This window comes from Pleurodeles waltl, chromosome 4_2 (assembly GCF_031143425.1).
Source record: "Pleurodeles waltl isolate 20211129_DDA chromosome 4_2, aPleWal1.hap1.20221129, whole genome shotgun sequence".
Classification (NCBI taxonomy): Eukaryota; Metazoa; Chordata; class Amphibia; order Caudata; family Salamandridae; genus Pleurodeles; species Pleurodeles waltl.
Window position 1 is genome coordinate 852,348,710 of NC_090443.1, and position 22,095 is coordinate 852,370,804.

General features: G+C 42.5%; 1 protein-coding gene across 5 annotated transcripts in view; it reads left to right on the forward strand.

Moving 5' to 3' along the window:
• Positions 1 to 22,095, forward strand: part of FYB2 (FYN binding protein 2) — a 408,342-nt gene that overhangs the window by 143,712 nt on the left and 242,535 nt on the right. For all 5 annotated transcript variants that reach the window (XM_069232598.1, XM_069232597.1, XM_069232596.1 and 2 more), the window contains exon 4: positions 11,695 to 11,725. In XM_069232598.1, the coding sequence (XP_069088699.1) occupies positions 11,695 to 11,725 (31 nt within the window). The remainder of the gene's footprint in view (positions 1 to 11,694; positions 11,726 to 22,095) is intronic.

Genomic DNA, 22,095 nt, shown 5'->3' on the forward strand with positions numbered 1-22,095 from the left:
ATGATTCTACATCCAACCGTAAGGGGAGGACAGAATGGTCACAACCCAACATTGACACAAGCCGAATCAACCCAGTTTTTGATGCCCCAAAAGCAGATGCAGGGGGGAACAGCACATGCTCAGATGACGGGGAGTCAGATGGGCATGCCGACAATGATGACCCATGGTGTGGGAATGAACATGCCTCAGAACATGGGAAATGGACAAAACTCAGATGCGATCTCACTACCCATTACTGTAGGTCCACCGGTACCTTTGTATAGTCAGCCTAACTTAGGTATGAGCGGTCAGGGATCAATGCTGCAGAATGGGACCGAAAGGAGGTGCATAGAAAACACTCCAGGGATAACTCCGATAGCGGCTCAGCCAAATGGATCTGGGTCCTTGATGGAGTTTAGTCCCATATGTGCTCAGTCAACACTGGTGAGGTCGAGCCCCCCACTGATAATACCTCTAACATCGAACACTGAAAAGTTGCCGCAACCATCAATGGCAGTCGATGTGAACGCTACACTTATGGGGTTGAATGCGCAACAGCTGACACAGTGGTTCAACAGTCTGAATTCCACACAAAGCTCAGCTAGTGGGAAGGGAGAAGATTATATGAACAGGATGAGGCTGAACATGGAGGCACAAGAATTGGTGGAAGGGACTATGGGTGTGAATAGGTTAGAGTCCTACTCGGAAGAGGAGCTGAGGTATCTATGTCCAAAGATTACGAAGGAAGTGAACAAGGTACATAAAAGCTTGCAGGAAATAGCTGACAAAAACGGGGTTGACATAGACAAGACAAAACACTTGAGCAGAAGCTACAGGTTGGATTTTGGGGCCACAGATTTTGAACACATGAGGTCAGCAGGCATGAAGGCGCACCTTAGAGAATTGTTGCAGAGTGCACAAGTGTGGAGGTGTTTGGACAAGTGGGAAAGCAGGTGGGTAAAGAGAAAGGAAAAGAGGAGGGACAGCGCTACAGAGCACAATGAGAAAAGACCACAAAGCAGCGAGACAGTAACCATGTTACCAATGAGGGAGACAGCAGGGGGAAAATTAATACATGTACCATGGCACAGAAGTGACATTCAGTCTTTTACGGACGATTTTCCCAAACTGAGGGAGAAGCCGATTGAATGGTATCAGCAGACTGACAGGTTTGTGAAGCTTGCAAAATGTCTCTGGGAAGACCTGAATACTCTCTTTGAGATTGTGGTTCCGGCAGATTTGTGGGAGGATTGCAAAAGAGCGGTAGGTTGGCCGACAAGTGAACCAGAGAGAGACAGGGAGACGGGTGCACCATCACCCATGGTGATGAGCTTGTACTATAAGGTGATTGGGCATTTGAAGACGAAGGTACCCGCGAAAAATGTGGATTGGCAGAAGATTGATCGAACTGCCCAAGAGGCTAAGGAATCGATTCACAGTTACTATGAGAGGTTGTTGAAGGCGTTCAAGAATTACAGTGGCACGGAAACAATAGAGGCGAAGGACATGCTTCATTTTGTGTTCAGATTTGTGGAAGGGCTGAGACCAGAGATAAGTCAGATGATAAAGTCGCATTTGATTTGCTGGCAGTCTAAACCGATTGACGAAGTGTTGAATTATGCGAAATACTGTAGCGACGAAATTGAAGTGAAACAGAAGAAGCTGAAAGAGAAGGTGATGATGATGCAGCTTAAGGCAGCTCAGACAGGTTTGCAAGGGATGCAAGGGTTCCAACAGCAGGTACCGCAACCGCAGCCGCAGTTGCAGGGAAACGTGGCGTTTCAGCCACAAGCCAGAGGCAGAGGCAGAGGAGGTTTTGTGAATAATGGTCCGGATTTGAACACTGTTGTGACGGGTGTGCAGGCAATGAAGAAGGTGATGCCGTGTCACGTGTGCGGAATCGTAGGTCATTGGAAACGCGAGTGCCCGATGGTGGTGCAGGAAGGTGCAGGTGCAGGTGTAGGTGTTGGTCAGCAAAACAATGATGTCAATGCATTTCAGACAATGAAGGGACCGAAAATAAGAGGTCCAAACCCAAATTTTCAGACCATAAATCAGTTGCAGGGATTGCAACCTATGCAGCCGCAGCAGATGCAGATGCCTCGTATGCAGATGACGCAAATGCAGCCAATGCAACAGCAGTTACCCATGGTACCTAATCAGCAAATGCAAATACCCTTGGCACCAATGAGTCAGCAGCAAGTGATGGTTCCTCCACAGGTCTCGGGTCAGGTAATGAGTACAAATGGCACCGTACAACAGTTCCCACTACACAGTGAGAGTGGAATAAACAATGTATGGGAGAGTGAAAGCTCAGAAGAAGAAGGAGATTGTGTGCTTGCAGCATCCTTGGAAGTTGATCAAAAGGGTCCGTACGTAGAGGGAAGTGTAATGGGTCATCGTGTTTCATTCTTGGTTGACACAGGGGCCACACGTTCAACTGTTAAGAGCAGTGAAGTACCAAATTTGCCACTCTCAGGGAGGACAGTTCAAGTGGTGGGAGTAGCAAACAGACATCTGACGAACCCAATAACAGATCCGGTACCAGTCAGCATCGGTAACTATCAAGGGGTACATCAGTTTGTGGTATGTGACTCAAGCCCGATAGCACTATTAGGGAGAGACCTATTGTGCAAATTGGGTTGTTCGATCATGTGTTCGAATGAAGGAATAACAATACAGACGAGCAGTGATGGGGAAGAAGAGGACAGTGTAGAGGGGGACGAGATGGAAACTGTGGATGAAGAGTATCCTCTGATTTGTCTTTTCCCGATGATGACTGAAGAGGATATTCCAGCCGAGTTACGGGAAACAGTCGGAAAGGAAGTGTGGGACATGACAGGGAAAGAGGTGGGATTGATGAAAGGAGTGGAACCAGTGAAAGTGACTGTAAAGCCCAATGCAATCTTTCCCCAGACCCCACAATACCACATGGCACAAGACACCCTCATGAAAGTTGCTCAACTTATTGACGAATTTGTAAAACAGGGAGTACTGAAAGAAGTGTTAAGCAGTCCATGTAATTCACCAATAATGGGACTAATAAAGCCGAGTGGAAAGGTCCGACTCGTGCAGGACTTGAGGAAAATAAATGACATCATAGTCAAATGCTGCCCAGTAGTACCGAATCCAGCTGTGATAATGTTCCAGGTCCCTTGCGATGCTGAGTGGTTCTCAGTCATCGATTTGTCACAAGCATTCTTCTCAGTGCCTCTTCATGAGGACAGCCAATTTCTCTTCTGTTTCAAATTCTTAGACAGAGTGTACAGTTGGTGTCGAATTCCTCAAGGGTTTTCTGAGTCACCGTCAATCTTCAATCAGATTCTAAAGAAAGACTTGGAAGCATTGGAATTGCCATTCGAGTCAATCCTAGTACAGTACATTGATGACTTACTGGTTGCATCAAAGACAGAAAGTGGCTGCACAGCCGATACCATTGCTCTGTTGAATCATTTGGGAAGGAATGGACATAAAGTGTCTCCTTCCAAATTGCAGTTCTGTCAGAAGAAAGTGAAATACTTGGGTCACCAGATAGAGAAAGGGTCAAGGAGAATTATGAAGGAAAGAATAACGAGTATACTTCAAATGAGCCCACCAAAGACAAGGAAGGAGGTGAGGAAGTTTTTGGGAATGGTGGGTTATTGTCGCCAGTGGATTCCCAACTTCTCGACTCTAGCAAAGCCCTTACTGAAATTGACCCAGAAGGATGCCTTGGATCAAATTGAGCTGAAGGGAGATGAGATGGATGCTTTTGTTGAACTGAAAGAATGCATGTGCAGGGCTCCAGTTTAAGGTATGCCTGACTACACGAAGCCTTTCACATTGTTTTGTCATGAACGTGATGCATGTTCTTTGTCTGTCTTGACTCAAGCCCATGGTGGCGTAAACAGACCAGTAGCGTATTTTTCAGCTACTTTGGATCCGGTCGCAGCAGCACTCCCAGGGTGTTTGCGCGCCGTAGCAGCAGTTGGTATCAGCCTCACTCAGAGTGAAGGAATAGTGATGGGACACCCAGTAAAAGTCATGGTCCCTCACTCAGTTGAGATACTTTTGACCCGCTCCCGAACGCAGCACATGACCGGAGCAAGACTCACAAGGTATGAAACGATAATTCTGGGCTCACCGAATGTGCAGCTGAAAAGGTGCACTACGTTGAATCTAGCAACCTTGCTCCCTGGAGAAAATGCCGAAATTGAGAACGCTGAAGACGTCGAGCATGACTGCCTTCAGGTGACTGAATTTTGCACAAAACCTCGACCGGACATTAAGGATACTAAGCTTGATGAAAATGACCAAATTCTTTTTGTTGATGGTTCATGTCTAAGAGACGGGATGGGGATTTTGAAAGCAGGATATGCTGTATGTACTGTAACAGGGGTCTTGGAAGAGGGATGGCTTCAAGGAGTCTATTCTGCACAGGTAGCAGAACTTGTAGCCCTTACCAGAGCATGTCAATTGTCTGCATTGATGAAAGTCACCATTTACACTGATAGTCAATACGGGTTTGGGATTGTGCATGACTTTGGACAACTATGGTCCCAGAGAGGTTTCCTGACTTCTTCAGGATCCCCAGTGAAGAACGGGGAGAGGATAAGGGAATTGTTGCACGCCATTCAAGTGCCAGCCGAAGTTGCAGTGGTAAAGTGCAGTGCTCACACGAAAGGACAGGACTATGTTTCTCTGGGAAATGCATATGCGGATCAAGTCGCAAGATTTTGTGCCTTGAACTGTATATTACTCAGGGATGATTGGAATTCGATAAGTGAGCCAGAACTCGAACCAGCTGAAGCATTTGCCCTGAAAGTCGTAGATACAATAGATGAATTAAAAGCATTACAGAATAGCGTCAGAGAGGATGAAAGAGATTCCTGGATTAAATCACAATGTATAAAAAGACCAGACGAGTTATGGGTTTCAAATGAGGGAAAATTTGTTTTGCCAAACAGTCTCTTATCACAGCTTGCGCGGTTCTATCATGGGCAAGCTCACCTAGGGAGAGATGCCATGATAAGATTGTTCAAAACTGATTGGTTTAACCCCAGATTTCGTCAAGCTGCAGAAGCAGTTTGCCATCGATGTGTCACTTGCCAGCAGATGAACCCAGGAAAGGGAACAGTTGTGAACGCGAGCCACATTGGTAGGGCAAGCGGGCCTTTTAGTCGTATGCAGATGGACTTCATTGAGATGCCTGTGCATGGAGGTCTAAAGTATGTGTTGGTGATTGTGTGCATTTTTAGTCACTGGATTGAGGCATACCCCACACGTAGAAATGACAGCCTTACAGTTGCAAAGCTATTGTTGAGAGAGTTAATACCACGTTTCGGATTCCCGATCTCTTTAGAATCAGATAGGGGAAGTCACTTCAATAACGAGGTGATAAAGTTACTTTGCGAAGCGCTGAACATTGAGCAAAAGCTGCACTGTAGCTATCGCCCTGAAGCCTCAGGACTGGTGGAGCAGATGAATGGTACACTGAAATCAAGAATGGCGAAAATATGTGCATCGACAAATTTGAAATGGCCTGACGCATTGCCCTTAGTGCTAATGTCAATGAGAAACACCCCTGATAGAAAGACTGGATTGTCTCCGCACGAAATCCTCATGGGCAGGGCTATGAGACTTCCTGCAGTTCCCGCAAACGCGCTTTTGAATATTACAGATGATATGGTGTTAGACTACTGCAAGGGTCTGGCTGACGTGGTTCGCTCTTTCTCTCACCAGGTGGAAGCGACCACCTTGCCACCGATCCAAGGTCCAGGACACGCACTGAAAGCAGGTGACTGGGTCGTGGTAAAGAAGCACGTGAGAAAGTCGTGTCTGGAACCCCGTTGGAAAGGCCCTTTCCAAGTGATCCTGACGACAACTACCGCTGTGAAGTGTGCGGGGGTTCCCAACTGGATTCACGCCAGTCACACAAAGAAGGTGTTGTGTCCCACAGATGAGGAAATTGAAGCGCTGAAACTACCAGTGCCTGACAAAGCAGTGCTGAGACAGAGCAAAACCGAACTGAAAGCGAACAGGCAGAAACGGGAGAGAGAGATATTCTCTGACGACGAAGAGACCAACTTGCTTGGGGGAGACCAAGGAGAAAGTTCAGACAGTGACGAAGCAGCTGAAGGTGACAAAGAACCTGAAGCAGCTGACGGTAGCAAAGAGCCTGAAGCAGCTGAAGGTGACAAAGCACCTGAAGCAGCTGAAAGTGATAAAGAGCCTGACGAAAGTAACGGTGACGAAGGGCTCGAAAAAGGTGAAAAAGCAGGAGAGCCTGATCAGAGGAGTGCTTTCCCAGAAGCAGACGATACAGAAAAGGAAAAAGAGAACATGATTGATTCCCCAGAAGGAGGGGACAAGGCAGAACAGAACGAAAAAGTTCAAGCTTCCTCAGAAAAGATCGTAGGTCCATCAAATGGACACGGTGCAAAGAGGAGATTTAGTATATCACCAATAAAAGAAAGGACTAAAGAAAGTTTGAACGACGGAGAAAGGCCAAAAGTGAAAGAGAAAAGAAAGGAAGTGACTGTTGTGGAACAATCCTCAAGTGAAGAAAAAGACTTGACAAAAGAGGAAAGTACCAGCGAAGCAGAATCAAAAAGAGAAGCAAAATTGAAAAGGAAAAGGATACCAAACAGGAGATATTCCGGTCCTGAATGGGCATATGCAGTCAATGACGATTGGACTGACGAGTTTGTATCTCTAAGCATCGAGAACGAAGAAGAAGAAGAGATACCAATAGAAAAGAAAAGTTTTATGGACTCTGTCGATTGAAAGGGCAATAAATGATATTGCTTGCTACAATATAACGTGAAACAAACAACCAGCTGAGACATTGCTAAACCGGATGAGACATTTGCTAAACCGATAAAGACTGAGTTATTGCCGAATTGAGACAAATGCTGCTAACCGATAAGTGACTGGCCTCCTGAGGAAGACGGTGTGAACATTGTGCTCGCTCAACTGAATTGCTAAATAGTTTCTTTTACAGGTGCTTCCAGCTCTCTGATTCTATACAGATCATGACGCAAAACAATAGAAAGAGATATTGTAAATATGTGTGTATAGGCTTGATAATTGCATGTGTACTAATAATAATGGCAATTGTGCTTGGAATACATGGTAAGACTGAGAATGAGAGAATTGATGCTTCTACTCTTGCTCCTGTTACTGTCACTGAACTAACCGCATTGAAAAGACTAGCATTGGATGAGAGACTCTTGCACGATAAGAAAGAGCTTTCGTATAACGTTTTCTATCGCTTGTTAAGAGAATATGTTGAGACTATGGATGCAAAAGATTGTTATGTGTGTACACAGATACCGACATCAGTGAAGGAAGGGGTGACATATCACCTCATGCCTCTTACATACGGGATTACATGTAGTATAGTAATGTCTAGATTTTATGGTCAAACTAACATACAGTATTTTTACTCGAATTATGATGTTACCTTTGCATATGTTCCTATAATAGCGCAGCTAAGCCAAATTGCTAAAGATTGGGATGCTAAAATAATGAGGGAATTTTTCGAGCCAATGCAACCTTTTGAAACGGCTCACGCTCATAGGGAAAACCTTACCTGCTCGCTCTCTGCAGTAGAAATAAGCTTTTTAGATCGCACAGATGATAGAAGGGCACAAATGAAGGCGAAATTAGAAAAGGAGCTACATAAGAGGACTTCAGTGGATAATTATGATTTTGCTGCAATAAAAACACAAGGGAAAATAGCTTTAGATGCTTGGCATGTAGGGAAATTTTGTATATATCGAGGTGAATCTTATTATGATAACATTTTTGTAGGAGCGAGTGAGTGTAAACACACGTTTATTTTTAAGGCCAAATGGACATTCATGATGAACGGACTTGACCCTGTCATTCCAGGTGTATATTACATTTGTGGGTATAATGCCTATTATCGTCTTCCAAAGGGATGGTGGGGGAGATGTTATTTGGGTATAGTGTTCCCAAAGGTTTATCAACTGGATGACCCATCGATGATTCAAAAGACATCTGGATCCCATCGTATCCAGAAAAGAGAGACCGCAGCTGCTGTGGTAGGAGATATATTTGGAGCCATGATTCCTTCGTTGGGAGTCGTGTTGAATTCCATCAAAATAAGAAAGTTGTCTACCATTGTGGATAACATGTTGACAAAGTTTTCAGGTGCTATAATCCTGATAGATGCTGAACTTGCAGCGGAAAGAGCTATGACTCTTCAAAATAGGCTTGCTTTAGACATTCTTTTAGCAAAGGATGGTGGTGTTTGCAAAATGCTTGGTACACGACACTGTTGTACATATATTCCTGACAATAGTGTGAAAATTAAAACTATGCTTGCTAATCTAACAAAAGAGAGTGCAGATTTGAAGGAATTGAAAGAACCAGGAGTGTGGGAGAAGGTTGGAAAAGGACTTGCTTCAGTGGGACATTGGATTGGGGGAATTTGGAATGGAATATTGCTAAAAATAATAGAGGGGATATTAATAGTGATAATTTGTATATTTGGAATCTGGGGAATAAAAAGGGGAATAATAATGATTATGGAAAGAATTAAAAGAAGAAAAGAAGAGAAAATTATGAAAAGAATGGCAGAAGAATACAAAGCGCAAACTAGGGGAACTAAAAGGAAAAGAGAACTGACAGAATTTTAATGGAATAAAATTTGTGGGCGTGGTTTGGTGTGATGACTAGTAGTCATCAGAGGAGGGATTGATGAAGCAGAAAATGAAGGTTTTACATTTATTAACGCGTAAACGTAGTGTGAAATAATCATGTGTGACTTTAACCGAACTAATAAAGATTGTACGGGGACAAAATGTGCCCTCAGAGTAGTTTGCCAACAATTATAAGCGTGCTTTATATAACGTGATGTATTAGAATTGCACTAATCCGACATAATTATAAACGTGTGCTATGATTTGCTTGTTTGAAATGTTCTAGCTTAGCATAACTTTAGCGGAGGCTTCGGCCTAGTGGCCTGGTCTCACGGTTTAGATGCTCGTATTTTTCCAATGTGCCATTAAACGTGTATTTTTGCTTGAAGCTGTACTTTTCCACTGAGACCGTTCACATGCTTATCTTAAGGTTTCGTGCCAGCCTGGTATATTTTCTCTTTACTCCAAGGTCAATTTGCAGGTGCGGACAATGGAAGCTCTGAAAGTGAGCTAATTGATATAAAATGTTGCAACTTGCGTACCCATCTCCAAGGATAATGTATGCTTAAGTAAAAGCTTGAGAACTGTCGTTTTTGATTGGGCAATTTGAAGCTAACCTATGAACCCTCCAATGGAAGACCCTACTGGACTTGAACTGTTGTCTATAAAACCCAGGTGCACGAGAAAAAGGGGGCCTTTTGCAGCCATTACCAGCTCGATACCCGCCATTTTGCAGACTTCGTAGCTATTATGGCCCACTTTGCTGCGACGCCATTTTGAAAGAGACTTTGATGCTTTCTCTAATCGAGAGAAAGAGACTTTAATGATTCTGGCCCTAGAGACTTTAACTTTGATCCCTTGCATGAAGTAGTAGTTTTACCTTGCCGCCGTGAGGCAATTGCCCCGTCCACCCCTGCCCCTTTGCCCGTCCTATGCTGATCGAAACGGTACCCATGCTGATCGAGAAACGGTACCTGTGAGACGAAGACTTCCTTGTATGCTGATCGTAATTGGTAAATATGAAAGGAAATTGTAAAATTGCATTGTGTTTCCTTTAGGTAACCAACTGCTGATTTTTGACAAGATCCTTAGTTAGGAGTTTTTTTCTAAATTAATGTTGCTAAATTGTTTTTGCATGAAATCCCACATGCCGATGCTAATTTGAGGTTAGACGAGGACTCCATATGTCGCACGATGCAATTTGAGATCTTGTTATGCTGACTAAATGTATGCAATTAGTTCATTACAGATTATCGTATTAGTGATTTGCATTGCTATTATCGAATGCCTTGTGATTCAAATGCTACATAGATTGCACTTGTTTCGCCGTTATGGACAGCTATTAATGTTCATATATGTTTATCATTTAGTGTTGAGACACATCTACATTGTGCTAGCTTTGTTAATAAAGGGAAATAAAATTCACTAACTTTGAATAAACTGGTGTGGTTATTCCTGACTGAAAGGTCAGGGTTCGCCGAAATGTATTCTGGATTAATTGTTAAGTGTTATGTTGATCAAGGTATTGCTTATGTTCGTTATTGATTATTGATTTGATGCAATCGATCGATTAAGAGTACGGAGAGTCCCACTTAGTCAAAAGATTCATCGGCCTAAAGAGCGTCCGAAAACAGGTAAAATTATTAGTACGGACCGCTCTATCACTCCTCTGCCCCTGCCCGTCACAAAGAACCACTAAGGTTACTCATGTACCACTTGTGAATGAAGCCAAGTCAGACCCATGGGTTAATGTCAGAATATTAGGGGACTAACCCTCTGTTTGGAAAGCCTTTCCCATCTGCATGGGTCAGTGCAACACAGCTGTTGTGTATTTTCCGATCAGAACAATAAATGCTGATTGCAAGCCTGTGGTCATCACCTGAACTTTAAATAACATTTATAAGCAGGATCATGAATGCCATGAGAGCTTGTTCCAGCAAGATGTTTGCCAACAAACTCTAGGAACAGGTAGTTAAGCCCTCATCTGGCAATGGCAATTTACCCAACAGTTCAGTTCTCAGGCAAGACAAACAGATGAGCACTCATTATACGTGTAACCAGTCCTTCCAGGTACGTTGAAAACATTAGTTAAACAGTGCACATTCCCCACCGCTGATGTATCCTTTAGAAGCTCTGGCTAATGCCAGAATGAAAACATCTCATCTTACGCCCTTGACTTCCGATGCCATCCGCAGCTGTGCTCTGCAAAATAACCGTAATTGAAGCTTGGGCATGTATTAGTGCTACAGCAATGTGTTCATGTGACTCAAACAAGATGGAGTCAGTTTAGTTTGTTTGTGGCCCTGGTATCCACACATGAAGAATAAGGAAGGATGCAATTTTGGTTGTAAACATATAATCTTATACCACAGCATTCTCACAGTCCTATATGTCAACTCTTTGGAAACATCCACTATTAAACATTTCAATTCCTAATGTCACTAGAGGTAAAAGTACTTAGTACTTTCAACTTACGTTTCTACAAAGTTTGTTTCGGGCTTGCAACACTTTTTTCACCACTAGTGGCTATGTGCTCAGCAGTAAATAGGATTGTTGAAGTTCAAAGATTTGGAAAAATATGTTATTTTTCACACAAGATTGTATGAGTAATAAAACGTACAAAACATGAAGTCGTGGGCATTGCAAACTTGTACCACTACACCCAGTAAAACATATGGGTGCAATAATAACGCATATGTATAAATTAAAAAGATGTAGTGTTCAAGATAGTAGTCATAAATGGTGTGAAAGGAGTGAACAGCTAAGATATACAAGCTTTTGTCAAAACTTAACCTGGTCAAATGATGTTAACTTTTTGTTTGAGAGAACTAACTTTTATAAGGTTGTACGTGTTTATCATTTTATCCGTGAGGTTTCTTCAACTTTATGGAATATTACCTGTTTTTTATAGTGAAGGAAATTTCCTGTTTATTAACACTGGACACATTTGAGCACCTTTAAATTGCACAGCACCCATACATTAGGCCCTAATCATGCACAAATGAATGGATTTTTTTATTTACTATTTATAATTCAGTTTTAAACCCTTCTCTTCTTGTTTTTGTAGACACAGATGACCGTTGTCCTTCTCCTGAATCGTAAGTATTACAAATGTTTGCTCCACCTATTCCAATACTTTCCTGTGCTCTGCAGCAGTTTAATGTTTTTTTAAAGCACATGCACAATTCTTTTCTTAAGACTCTAGGGCCATATGTACGAACACTTTTTCCCATAGACACAGAATGGGTAAAAACCTTTGCTACATCTGGCCCCTACTTCAGTGCTAAAGATACAAGGGTGGTGGTTTTTTAGGGGAATTGGCACTCGCAAATACCTAATCCTCAAAGTCCCTCCTAATCTCCAAAAGGCGGTGCACTGAAAGAGGGAAAAAACATACCCGCAACCCCCAAATTTGGACAATCAAACACCGTCATAAACAAGAAATCTACATTTAAGGCACACACCTATAAGCAATCCCAAGACGTTATTCACTCATATTGTGGATAGTTCATATATAAAGTAATGTTCATTTATCAGGTGGCACTCAAGCTTCAAATCCAAACTCCAATTGGCTTGATTTGATTTGGCATGTCACAGATTGAAACTCCAGTCGTGCAGTGCAGTTCAGCCAGTTTTAATCGGTTTCAAATCAGTCTCAGGTCAGCCAACACATGTTTCGTCCTGGGAAATATCCATGCGCTGCGAGTATGCTGCCATACTATCTCTACTACAGTGCTGCCTGTGTTTAATAGCTGTGAAATGTTCTTAAAGAGAAAAATATTGAAATAAGGTATCATATAAATATTTTAAACTAGTTTCAAAAAGAGGTCTGTATTGAGCAAAATACCATAGACCATATTACATAGATTTCAAGCGAGTATAAATTGTTTTTCCACAGTCGCAGCAGCACAACAATGAAGCAAATGTAATTTATATTATTTTACAGATTGATTGGTATGGTCCCAGGAGATGCACATTTAACCATTTTTATTTTACTTGTTGCAGGATAACTGTCCTAACCGATATAACATTGCTTCTAATTTTATTTGATCCATAATTTAAACCAAACACAACACATTAGTCTCAGCTGATTTTATATCTACAATTCAGTCTTACTCTCGGCATCTCTGCATGTAGCCTATAAACCGTGAATACCAAAGTCCTATGGATGTTGTAGGATACAAGGGAGCCCAATTTGTTTCTTACTTTATTTTTTGGTTTAAATAAATGAGCTGGCTTCTATAATCTTTTAGACCCTTTCATGTAAATGCTTTATTGCTAGAACACTGTGTTGATTTTCGGCATTGTTGTTGAGGCTGTTGTCAACAAGGGATGCGAGGAGCTTGCGCCGGGGAAAGCTTTGCACAGAGAAAGTTCTGAAGGAAATGCGCTGGTCCCAAGATACGGGGATGCTAGTCTGTCAGTTCAGACCCATGCGGTAGTGGCGATGCGCCATTTCTGTACCATGTAAGAGCTACGATTCATTGGTTCTGCTCCTGCAACAGGGGATGCATCGGTTTCCCTGGAGCTAGTACTTTAGGCGCACCTCCAAGGGTCAAGGACTGGGACGGCACCACTTGGCAGGGCATACTCACAGATGGCAGAGTCCCGAAGAAGGGTGGTTGGAAGTCATTCATATCCCTGAAACTTCAGATCAGGAGGCCAGCCGACTATCCCTTGGAGTCACTATGGGTTGGAGAGATATAGGTCCAATCATTCTCACTCCCAGGCAAGAGGGCAGCAGGCACAGGTTGGCACCACAGAGCAGAAATCCAACAAAACAGCAGTCCAGCAGAGTGGCAGGCCTTCAACAGCACAGCAGGCCCTCTTCCTTGCACTGCCTCCACAGGTCTAGAAATGTACTAAAGTGGTGGTGTCTGAGGTCCAGAATTTTTAATTTGGTGCCCTGGTTCTGGAAGGTGGGAGAACCTTCTAGACAGTGACTTTGAAGTGCAAGAAATGTCTTTACTCCCCTGCCTCAAATTTGGCTGGAGTGACAATACTGGCTTGTTAAGCCCTTTGTGTGTAGACAGAACACAGATTATTCAGATGTACGCGTCCCTCCCATCCTACACAGTATGACCTATTGAATCGCCCCCAATGTGAATGGCTGTCAAGGAGGAATACACACAGCCCAACTACACGCAGTCATGTGACCAGAGACTGGCTGCGGGCACTAAATGACCAAGGCAAGACAGCGCCAACTTTCTAAAAGTTATAAATACAGCAGGAGGAAAACCACAGACCCAGTTGAGACCTGGGTAGACATTAATAACATGCACCAGTTTCTTAATTTGGCTTAAGACATGATGTTTTGAGACCATTCATCTTAATTTCATGCCTAATACCTTCAGAATTATTCTCCTGTTTTGCTGTGTACGTTGGTCTACTTTCACACGTTCCCCTCTGCACGAGTACTATATGTTCACTCTTTGAATTTTTACACAATTCACAAAGATTATAATGCAGTCTTTTACTTATGTACAAATTGACAATGCAATTTACATTATTTGTAGTTTGTCACCTACTGTCCTTCCTTCAGATTGTTTTATTTTTTTAATAAATACAGTAATACCCATTGTGACATTGCTGCATGTTATTATAACTTTCTAAATGTGGCATTTTCAGAATTGCAATTTAAAATCCAACTTCCCCATAAATTATGATTTTTGAATTGTGATTCCAGAGACATGAAGGGGTCATCTCTTCCCATTTGAAAGCCACACCTTTAAAATCTAATAACGCAGCTCCAATGTTATCCTATGGGAGAGAAAGGCCTTGCAGTAGTGATGAACATACTTCACAGGTTTTCACTAACAGGGTATGTACAAATTGGAGATACAGGTCCTACTCTTTGAATACATTTCACCCTGGGCGGTCTAGGGCATACCCTAAGGGTGACTTATCTGTATTAAAGATGAACGTCTGTGCCTGGCAAAAAGTTTGTTTTGCCAGGTCGACATGGCAGTGGCAGGTCAGAGATATGTTTAAAGGGCTACTTCAAAGGGTGCCACAATCCGTGCTGCAGGTCCACTGGTAGCATTTAATTTACAGTCCTGGACATGTGTAGTTTTACTTTACTAGGCACTCACAAGTACATTAAATATGTCAATTGTGGATAAGCTAATATTACCATGTTTTAAAGAGTGAGCACATGCACTTTACCACTGGTTAGCAGTGGTAAAGTGCTCAGAGTCCTAAGGCCAACAAAATAGGTCTGGCAAAAAATTCTAGGGGAAGACAGGCTGACCGAGCTAACAGCCTTTCTGATGATGATAGGACATTGACTCAAATTTAGGCATTATGTTTTCAGTGCATTGACAATTGTTTGGGACATTTTTGAAAGTGATGTGTGATGCCCTAGTAATGGGTCTGCACTTGTCATTCTAGACAGTCTATATTATTAGGGGCAGTCTATACCCGAGTGTAGTGCATATTTTTCCAGAAAGCTTAGATTTATTAGCTCCCTTAAAATTATTTACCTGCAGATGTTCTCTGACTGGTATTTCCAGTCAGAAAGTTTGTTGAAATTCTAGAAATGAAGGGAGGAAAGACTGGGATGGAGGAGGCAAAACCTCAGTGGTAGCTACTGGCGTAAACAACACTGTTAGAACTAGCTAGGCTGCTCTTAATTTTAATTGGCCGTCAGGTGAGATCCAGGCGGCCTAAGCAGTGAGCATTTGTGGTCCGTACCCTTGATCAACATACTTGTATAGTTGTAGCCTGAGAAACCCTTGTGGCCTTCTCACCCTGTTGTTTTGAAAGAACACTGTCGGGGCCTGGTCATTGTAACTTACATAATGTAGAGAGCATTAAGGTAAGTAGAATGTTCAGCCTTTCACGGTGCTGGTCAGCACACGAATGTCTCGTTCTGTGCATTCCCCACCGAGTTGAACAACGACTTGTTTTGCAGGACATTTCACCTGCATCCCTTTCTTTTTGTAATATGAGGCAGGCGGATATGGCACAGTTACCTGCAGTTTTGCATCCATTTAGTGTGGATTGAAAATTTGAAAGAGAGATGGAGTAGGATGGAATATTACCCTTTCAACTAGACACGTAGAGGCTGCTGAGGTGTGTGGAAGGAAGTGTGTGCAGAAGATGGAGACCTTTGGGACTCCTAAACTATAGGTGAGGGAAACAGAAACACCTGTCGTAGTTTGGACTCTTGCTCTGGGCAAGACTGCTGGTTTACGGATGACAGTACTTTTGTTTGTAGGTGACTGAGTCTTTCCTACAACAAGTCGCAACTGTTGTCCCAACCTTACCGGCTCACTAGCAGCACCTCACCAGAAACACTATAGTAAAAGGTGATTTATGGCAGTCGTTTACGCATGGACTCAAAATAAGAGATCTCAGGGAATGTCGTGGTTAAACGGAGATTACCCTTTTCTCACAAGATATATTATGTCTCATACAAACAAAGGCAATAACACAGATGCAGTGAAGTTATAATATTTTTTATTTAACATAAATGCAATTTGCGATAGGTTGCATGAACTGCAATGATTAGGATAATGAATATAGCAAGTAACAGTATTGTGAAGAAGAGAGTCATCGTTATGAAGACCGCCACCATTTTGCAATACATGAAAGATATATATATATATATATATATGATGGAATATGCCCTAATACCCTAATGAGAATAGGCCTAACCTCCTACCTAAAGGAGAGCTGGGTTTGCTAAACCTAATCTGCCAAAGCCGTGTCCATGAGAGTAGCCCCCAACCCTTGTTACCTTGGAATGAAGTCTCTATCTCAGACTCCGCAGGGACACGAAGAATGGGTCAGCGTCAAGATGACTGCAGCATCGGTATCAGCGATGGTGGCGATGCCCTCTGGTCGGAATCCCTCTGATTATCTTTCTAAAAGTGTGATGTATTTATACAGATCTACAAGGTCCCCTGACGTAGGTGTATTCCAAAACAATAGATAACAGGCATGCTTGGGACGGCAATTAATATCAACAATCCCTCGAAAGTATAGAGAGGGAAAATCCCTAAGTGTGAACCTCTACTGTTTGTTTGTCTTTGGTGCTTGATCCCTGACGCCTTGGGGCGGTGACACTGATAAACAAATGCCCTAACTATAAACAAGGCAGCCCTCTTAAAAGAAATAAATAATTAAATGGGCTAAGACAGAGCAAGCTAAGTAGGTTAAAAGTCACTAGGTGACGGGGGCACGAGTCTACAAGCCAGAGGCTAAGCTAACTCCTGTTATCCCATTAAAACGAACTTGGATTCACTACACACCTTTATAAAGATATTGATTAGCCCTGAGATGAAAGCTGAAACACGTTTATATTTCACCCCAAGCTGCAAACTCCAATCAACCAAACATTGGACTACACTTCCTATTTTCTTTAAAGAACCGTTCGAAAATGGTGTATTGGAATGAGTGCTAGCTAGAGGATGCTAAGTCTCAGAACTATATTTTTAATTTAATTGTAATGCAATGGTTTGTAAGCTGCCTCGAAGATGGACCTTAATGAGCTGTGCATTTGAGTAGTATAGGACGGCCTGGTGGGAAATAAATAAGCAGATGGGGGGGGGGGGGGGGGGTACAATCCCTCACATTGAAGAAATGCGTTGCCACAATCTACTTCCCAAAGCAGAAATATGTTTTGCTTTCGTGCTCAATTTGATTACAGCTCAAGGGATTTGAGAGATGTTGTCAATAATGCTAGTTGTGTTTATTTATAGTAGACACCTGATTAAAAACAGAAGCTTTATTATGTCTAATATGCTGTTTATATAAAATAACGGATTGTACCATGCTTCACCTCTTCCGATTGAGGGATTCTACACATTTTAATTTACACTGTTTTCCAGAAGAAAGTTTAGAAATTTTCCTCAGATTTTCACGTTTCTCTGCAGACTTTTGCTGCCTATGCCTATAAATGCCTTGCCCTAAAGCCTGCCTGGGCACAGCTTATTTAGCTGAGTCTTGAGGTCATGGTGAGGATTAACGCGAACTCGCCATTCTGCTACCTCGTGGTGGGAAAGCAAGGTACATTCCAACTGCTCAAGTCTAATAGGTGCCTTTTGAAAATCAAGGCGAGAGTTATTTATTGTGTAAACGCTGAGCATGGCAAATGCTTTAATATTTTGACAGTCATTTAATCTTCTAATATTGTTTGCCCATTATTTTGTGAACAGACCAGGAGAATGACATCACTATAAAATCGGCAGGTGCAGTAACGGTGTAGCCTGGCATCTATCCAAGATAACATGCTTTTGAGAGGAGACGTTCAGGGGGCAGTGCAAAAACAGAAAATCATCCTAAGGTGGATTGCCATTTGAGCACATTTGGAATCAAGATGTAATAGTAACATGGGTAAAGCAAAATCATCTCTGCAGTTTAAAAAATTTTGTCTAGCGTCAATAATCTAAAATCACACATACATCGTTAACTACTTATTTATTCAGCCTTTTCCCTCTTCAACACTAATGTTTTTTTTTTTAGAAACTTGGAGCAGTTCGCACTTAAACCTGGGCTAGTTCGTGTGCTTTTATCCCTATGTGTTTGGGTCTATAGATGCACCCAGGTTTGTGAATTACCCAGGAGTGGCCGGAGAAATTAGCCAAGAATGTGCCAGCTTTACTATTTATTTTAATTTGAATAAAAGTTACTCCTGAAAAAGGTTTTATTTTTATACAAAAGGGTATGCTAAGATTACCCTCTAACCAGATTTCTAAAATAGCAGAGATGGAAAAAAAGATTTTACATTAGCGTTGTCTCAGTTTTCTGAGTGGTGGTCAGTATTTGTATTAATTTCTATATTTACCTATGAACTGTAGGTTGGAGCAGCTGGTGTACAGTCCACCTGTTCAGCCGCGAATACTATGCGTTTCCGAAAAGCAGATACAATTCTGAATGCAGGAAGGGCTAATTTGGGTAGGTTGCTCAAGGTTTTCAACCTATAGTAGTAATATACTATTACGTACACCACACTCTTCAGACAACAGATCTATAAAGTATTTGAAGGGAATCCGAAAACCTGCAGTATTAAGACCGAAACAAAGAGCCATGGTTTATGATGATTTCTTAATCTATACCTACCACTCATCACCTTGTGATAAAAAACCTAATGAATAAAACGTGGGTATAGAGGACAGCTTTGCATTGTTTAAATGTACCCCAGAAACTGAATTTTCTGATAGGTGTTATTTGTGTCATTCTGATTTTTTTCAGTATCCATAATCCTGAGTGACTTTGAGGGTATTTTATGAAACGTGTCTTTTGCAGACCGACTTAAAATAGGAAGTACAATATAGAGCATTTCAACTGATATACCAAATGGCTTACCGTCTTGTGTTTCCACTTTTTGTTGAAATAACACACCACCCCTGTGTACTGTAGTAAGCTGACATCAAAAAGAGGTATGCTGTGTAAAGAGTCCAGGTGTCCCTTATAAGTGGACGGGCTTGCTCTAGCGATCCCAAAGTGCTCTATCAAGGGTAACGTGGTCGAGCAGCCTTTAGCTTATTAGAGAGGAGTGTCGGACATTTGTTGCACACACACACAGTCATGGAATGATGCACACACTCAATAAAGAAATCCAGACCAATTTAGAAAAAATCAAATATATTTTTATATATGTTTTGAAACCAAGAAGTTCGTAAACCGGTAAGTACTTTTTTTGAAACAGACTTTTTACAGTTTTTGCAATGTTAACCAACAGTGCGTTTTTACACACAATACTTTCCTTTAGGAGGAAGAACATTCACTGCATTTGTATACTTGTGAGGCATTTCTCTGGAACCCCTTTTGGTCATGAGATGGTAAGGGGGGGACAAGTACCAAAGTTCCACCAGCAGATCGGTCATACCTGCCCTGGTGAGTCGGGTGCAGAGATGCTAGAAGGGTTGGTAGCTTTGCGCGCTGTGCAGTAGAAAGAAAGGCAGGGGGGCACCTGGAGTTAGTTTGAAAGAAGGACTTTGGTACCAGTCTGGGAACTCCCAATAGGGATGCTTGGGTTCTGAGGGTCCTGGGAGCACAGGGAAGTAGTTGGTTTCCCTGGACCCGGGCCATGTGGCTCAGTGCAGTGCGTTTGTTGTTGGCTGACTCTTGTGCATCAAGGAGCTCACTGTTGTCGGTCAGGACCCGCAAGGGGGACAGAAAGAGCACTGCTGGGCCACTCTCTAAGCTGGCCTCTTCGGTGCTGACTTCCCTCATCGGCTGGTCATCAGTCAAGTTGTTTTAGGCCGGGCTGGACTTTGAACAAGCTTTGGTCACGGCAAGGATCCGGTACACCGGGTATTGGTGCAGACGGGCTTGTGGAGGTTCTGGTGTCTTCAGGCTTCGCAAGATGGATCTGACCTCTAGGAGTGTGCTGACCTTCTCCTGGGTAGCTACTGCTCGGTGGATCCAGTGGTCAGCAGCTTCTTTAAACGGAACCTCGCAATCGGTGGCTCCAGGGGAGTAGCTCTTCTACTCCAAGGGAGATGCTAGCTGTTTGGCAAAGTGCTGGCAACCCTCCGGGGCTTGTGGAGAATGCACAGCTACAGGGCAAGTAGGGTTTTTGCAATTGTCGAGTTTCGGTGCGGCAGACCGGTTTTGGCGTCAAAAGTCCACTGAAGTCTTCAGTTCTTGTATGGTGACACTCTGGGGTTGCTGAGGTTGAAAGTCCCTTTGAAGACGCTGGCCTTGGTATGCTAATTCACTAGCCATCCTGCTGGAGGAGGTGTAAACTAGTTCCTCCAGAGCAGGCCTTCTTTCTGGCAACCAAGAGCATGGGCTCTCACCTGCAGGGGGTCAGAAACCTGCCTCTGGTGGCAGGCTGCACTGTACCAGTCAGAGAGCACACTAGAGGACTAGTGGGCTACAGGGGGTACCTCTAAGGTACCCTTTGGTTGCATATTTTATTAAATCTATCACTGGAATCAGTGTGGGTTTAATAATACAAGGTGTTTCATACCAGACACCATAGGTTTCAGTAAAGCCATTATGTAGCTGGTAAAACTCGTGTTGACCAGTTCCCAGTACATACCTTACGATGGCTTCTCTATTCATTTGCAATGTCTAAGAATTTACTTAAATATCACAGGGGCACATTTGCTCGTGCAGATATGTCCACTCCACACATGTAGTATAATGCACCCTGCCTTACGGCTATAAGGCCTGCTTTAGGGGTGACTTGCATATATTACATGCCGTGTATACAGGCATGGCACACAGGATGTGTGCCATTTCATGTTTTCAATTATATCTGCACCATGTCATGCAGCCTGCAATGGCAGTTTTCATGAGTGTGGTGAGGGGTGGCTCAATCCATGCGGCAGCCTAGGGACTTTCAGGGTGCTAAAGATATTGCCAATTGGAGAACATTTGTTCAGTTTTAGGGCAAGAGATCTGACACTTGGGACCTGTTTGCAGGAATCCAATGCACTTCAGTCAAAATTGCATCAAATACCAAGCAAAAAGTTGAGTTGAACAGGTCAAAAAGGGAAAACTTCCTACATGTATGTAGGCATATCATACAGTGCAGGATTAGTCCAAACACACTGGTAGGATGTGAGGAAAATATTATTTTGAAGTGAAGACATTTTCAGTCTTATTTGGGCTTAGAGTTACCCATAAATACCTAACAACCCCAAACAATTATGAAAACTAGAGGCAGTGGACAGTCCAGGGTGGTGTGGCTTGCTTTGACACGGTCTCTGGCCCATAATGCCCTGCTAAACATAACATTTTTTGAAGAAAAAAAAAAAAGAAACACATTCAAGTGTTGTCGTTTTTCTGTGGCAGAATGTTCTTGAATCTATGGGGGTGTTATATGCTGTCATGCATGGATGGTTTACTTTGTAAACTAACTTGAATTACTGTACTGCATAGAGTTACAGCTATAATGCCAGTCAACATTCAGGCCATTAAACAACAGGATATATAATTTAATAAGTTCAGCGATATTAACATGCACAATTTTCCAGAGTTTCCTCAACTGTATCATTGAAACATGTTTTTAAAAGAAGAAACTGGAAGGTATCCATCAACCATGTTTCTGGCAGTATTAATATTACCCCTAACAAATTTTAGGGATGACCCATTTCTTAATAATCTTGCAAGCTAAAAACCTCCTATACCTGTGAAGGTAGAGTCTATTTTCGCTAAAATCTTTAAAAAGTCATGACTTCATTTTTGCCGATTAGATTTTTGTTGTTTTGGTCTTGTTCTGTGTATTAAATTAAATTTATGTGGTGTTTTCACAATTTACTGTCTGAAGTGTTGACAAATACTTTACACATTGCCTCTAAGTTGAGACTGACATCTCTAGGCCAAACTACAAGGGGGATGAGCATGGGTTAGTTTGGGGTTTGCTTGTGCCATCCCTAAGAATGATTGTGGCTGCTGCTTGACCAGGGCTCAAATTCCAGTCACCAAGTAACCCAGATTGTCACACATAGTTATAGTTATCAATATCTCTAAGGAAGCTTTTTCTTTGAAAGCCTCATCACAGATTATT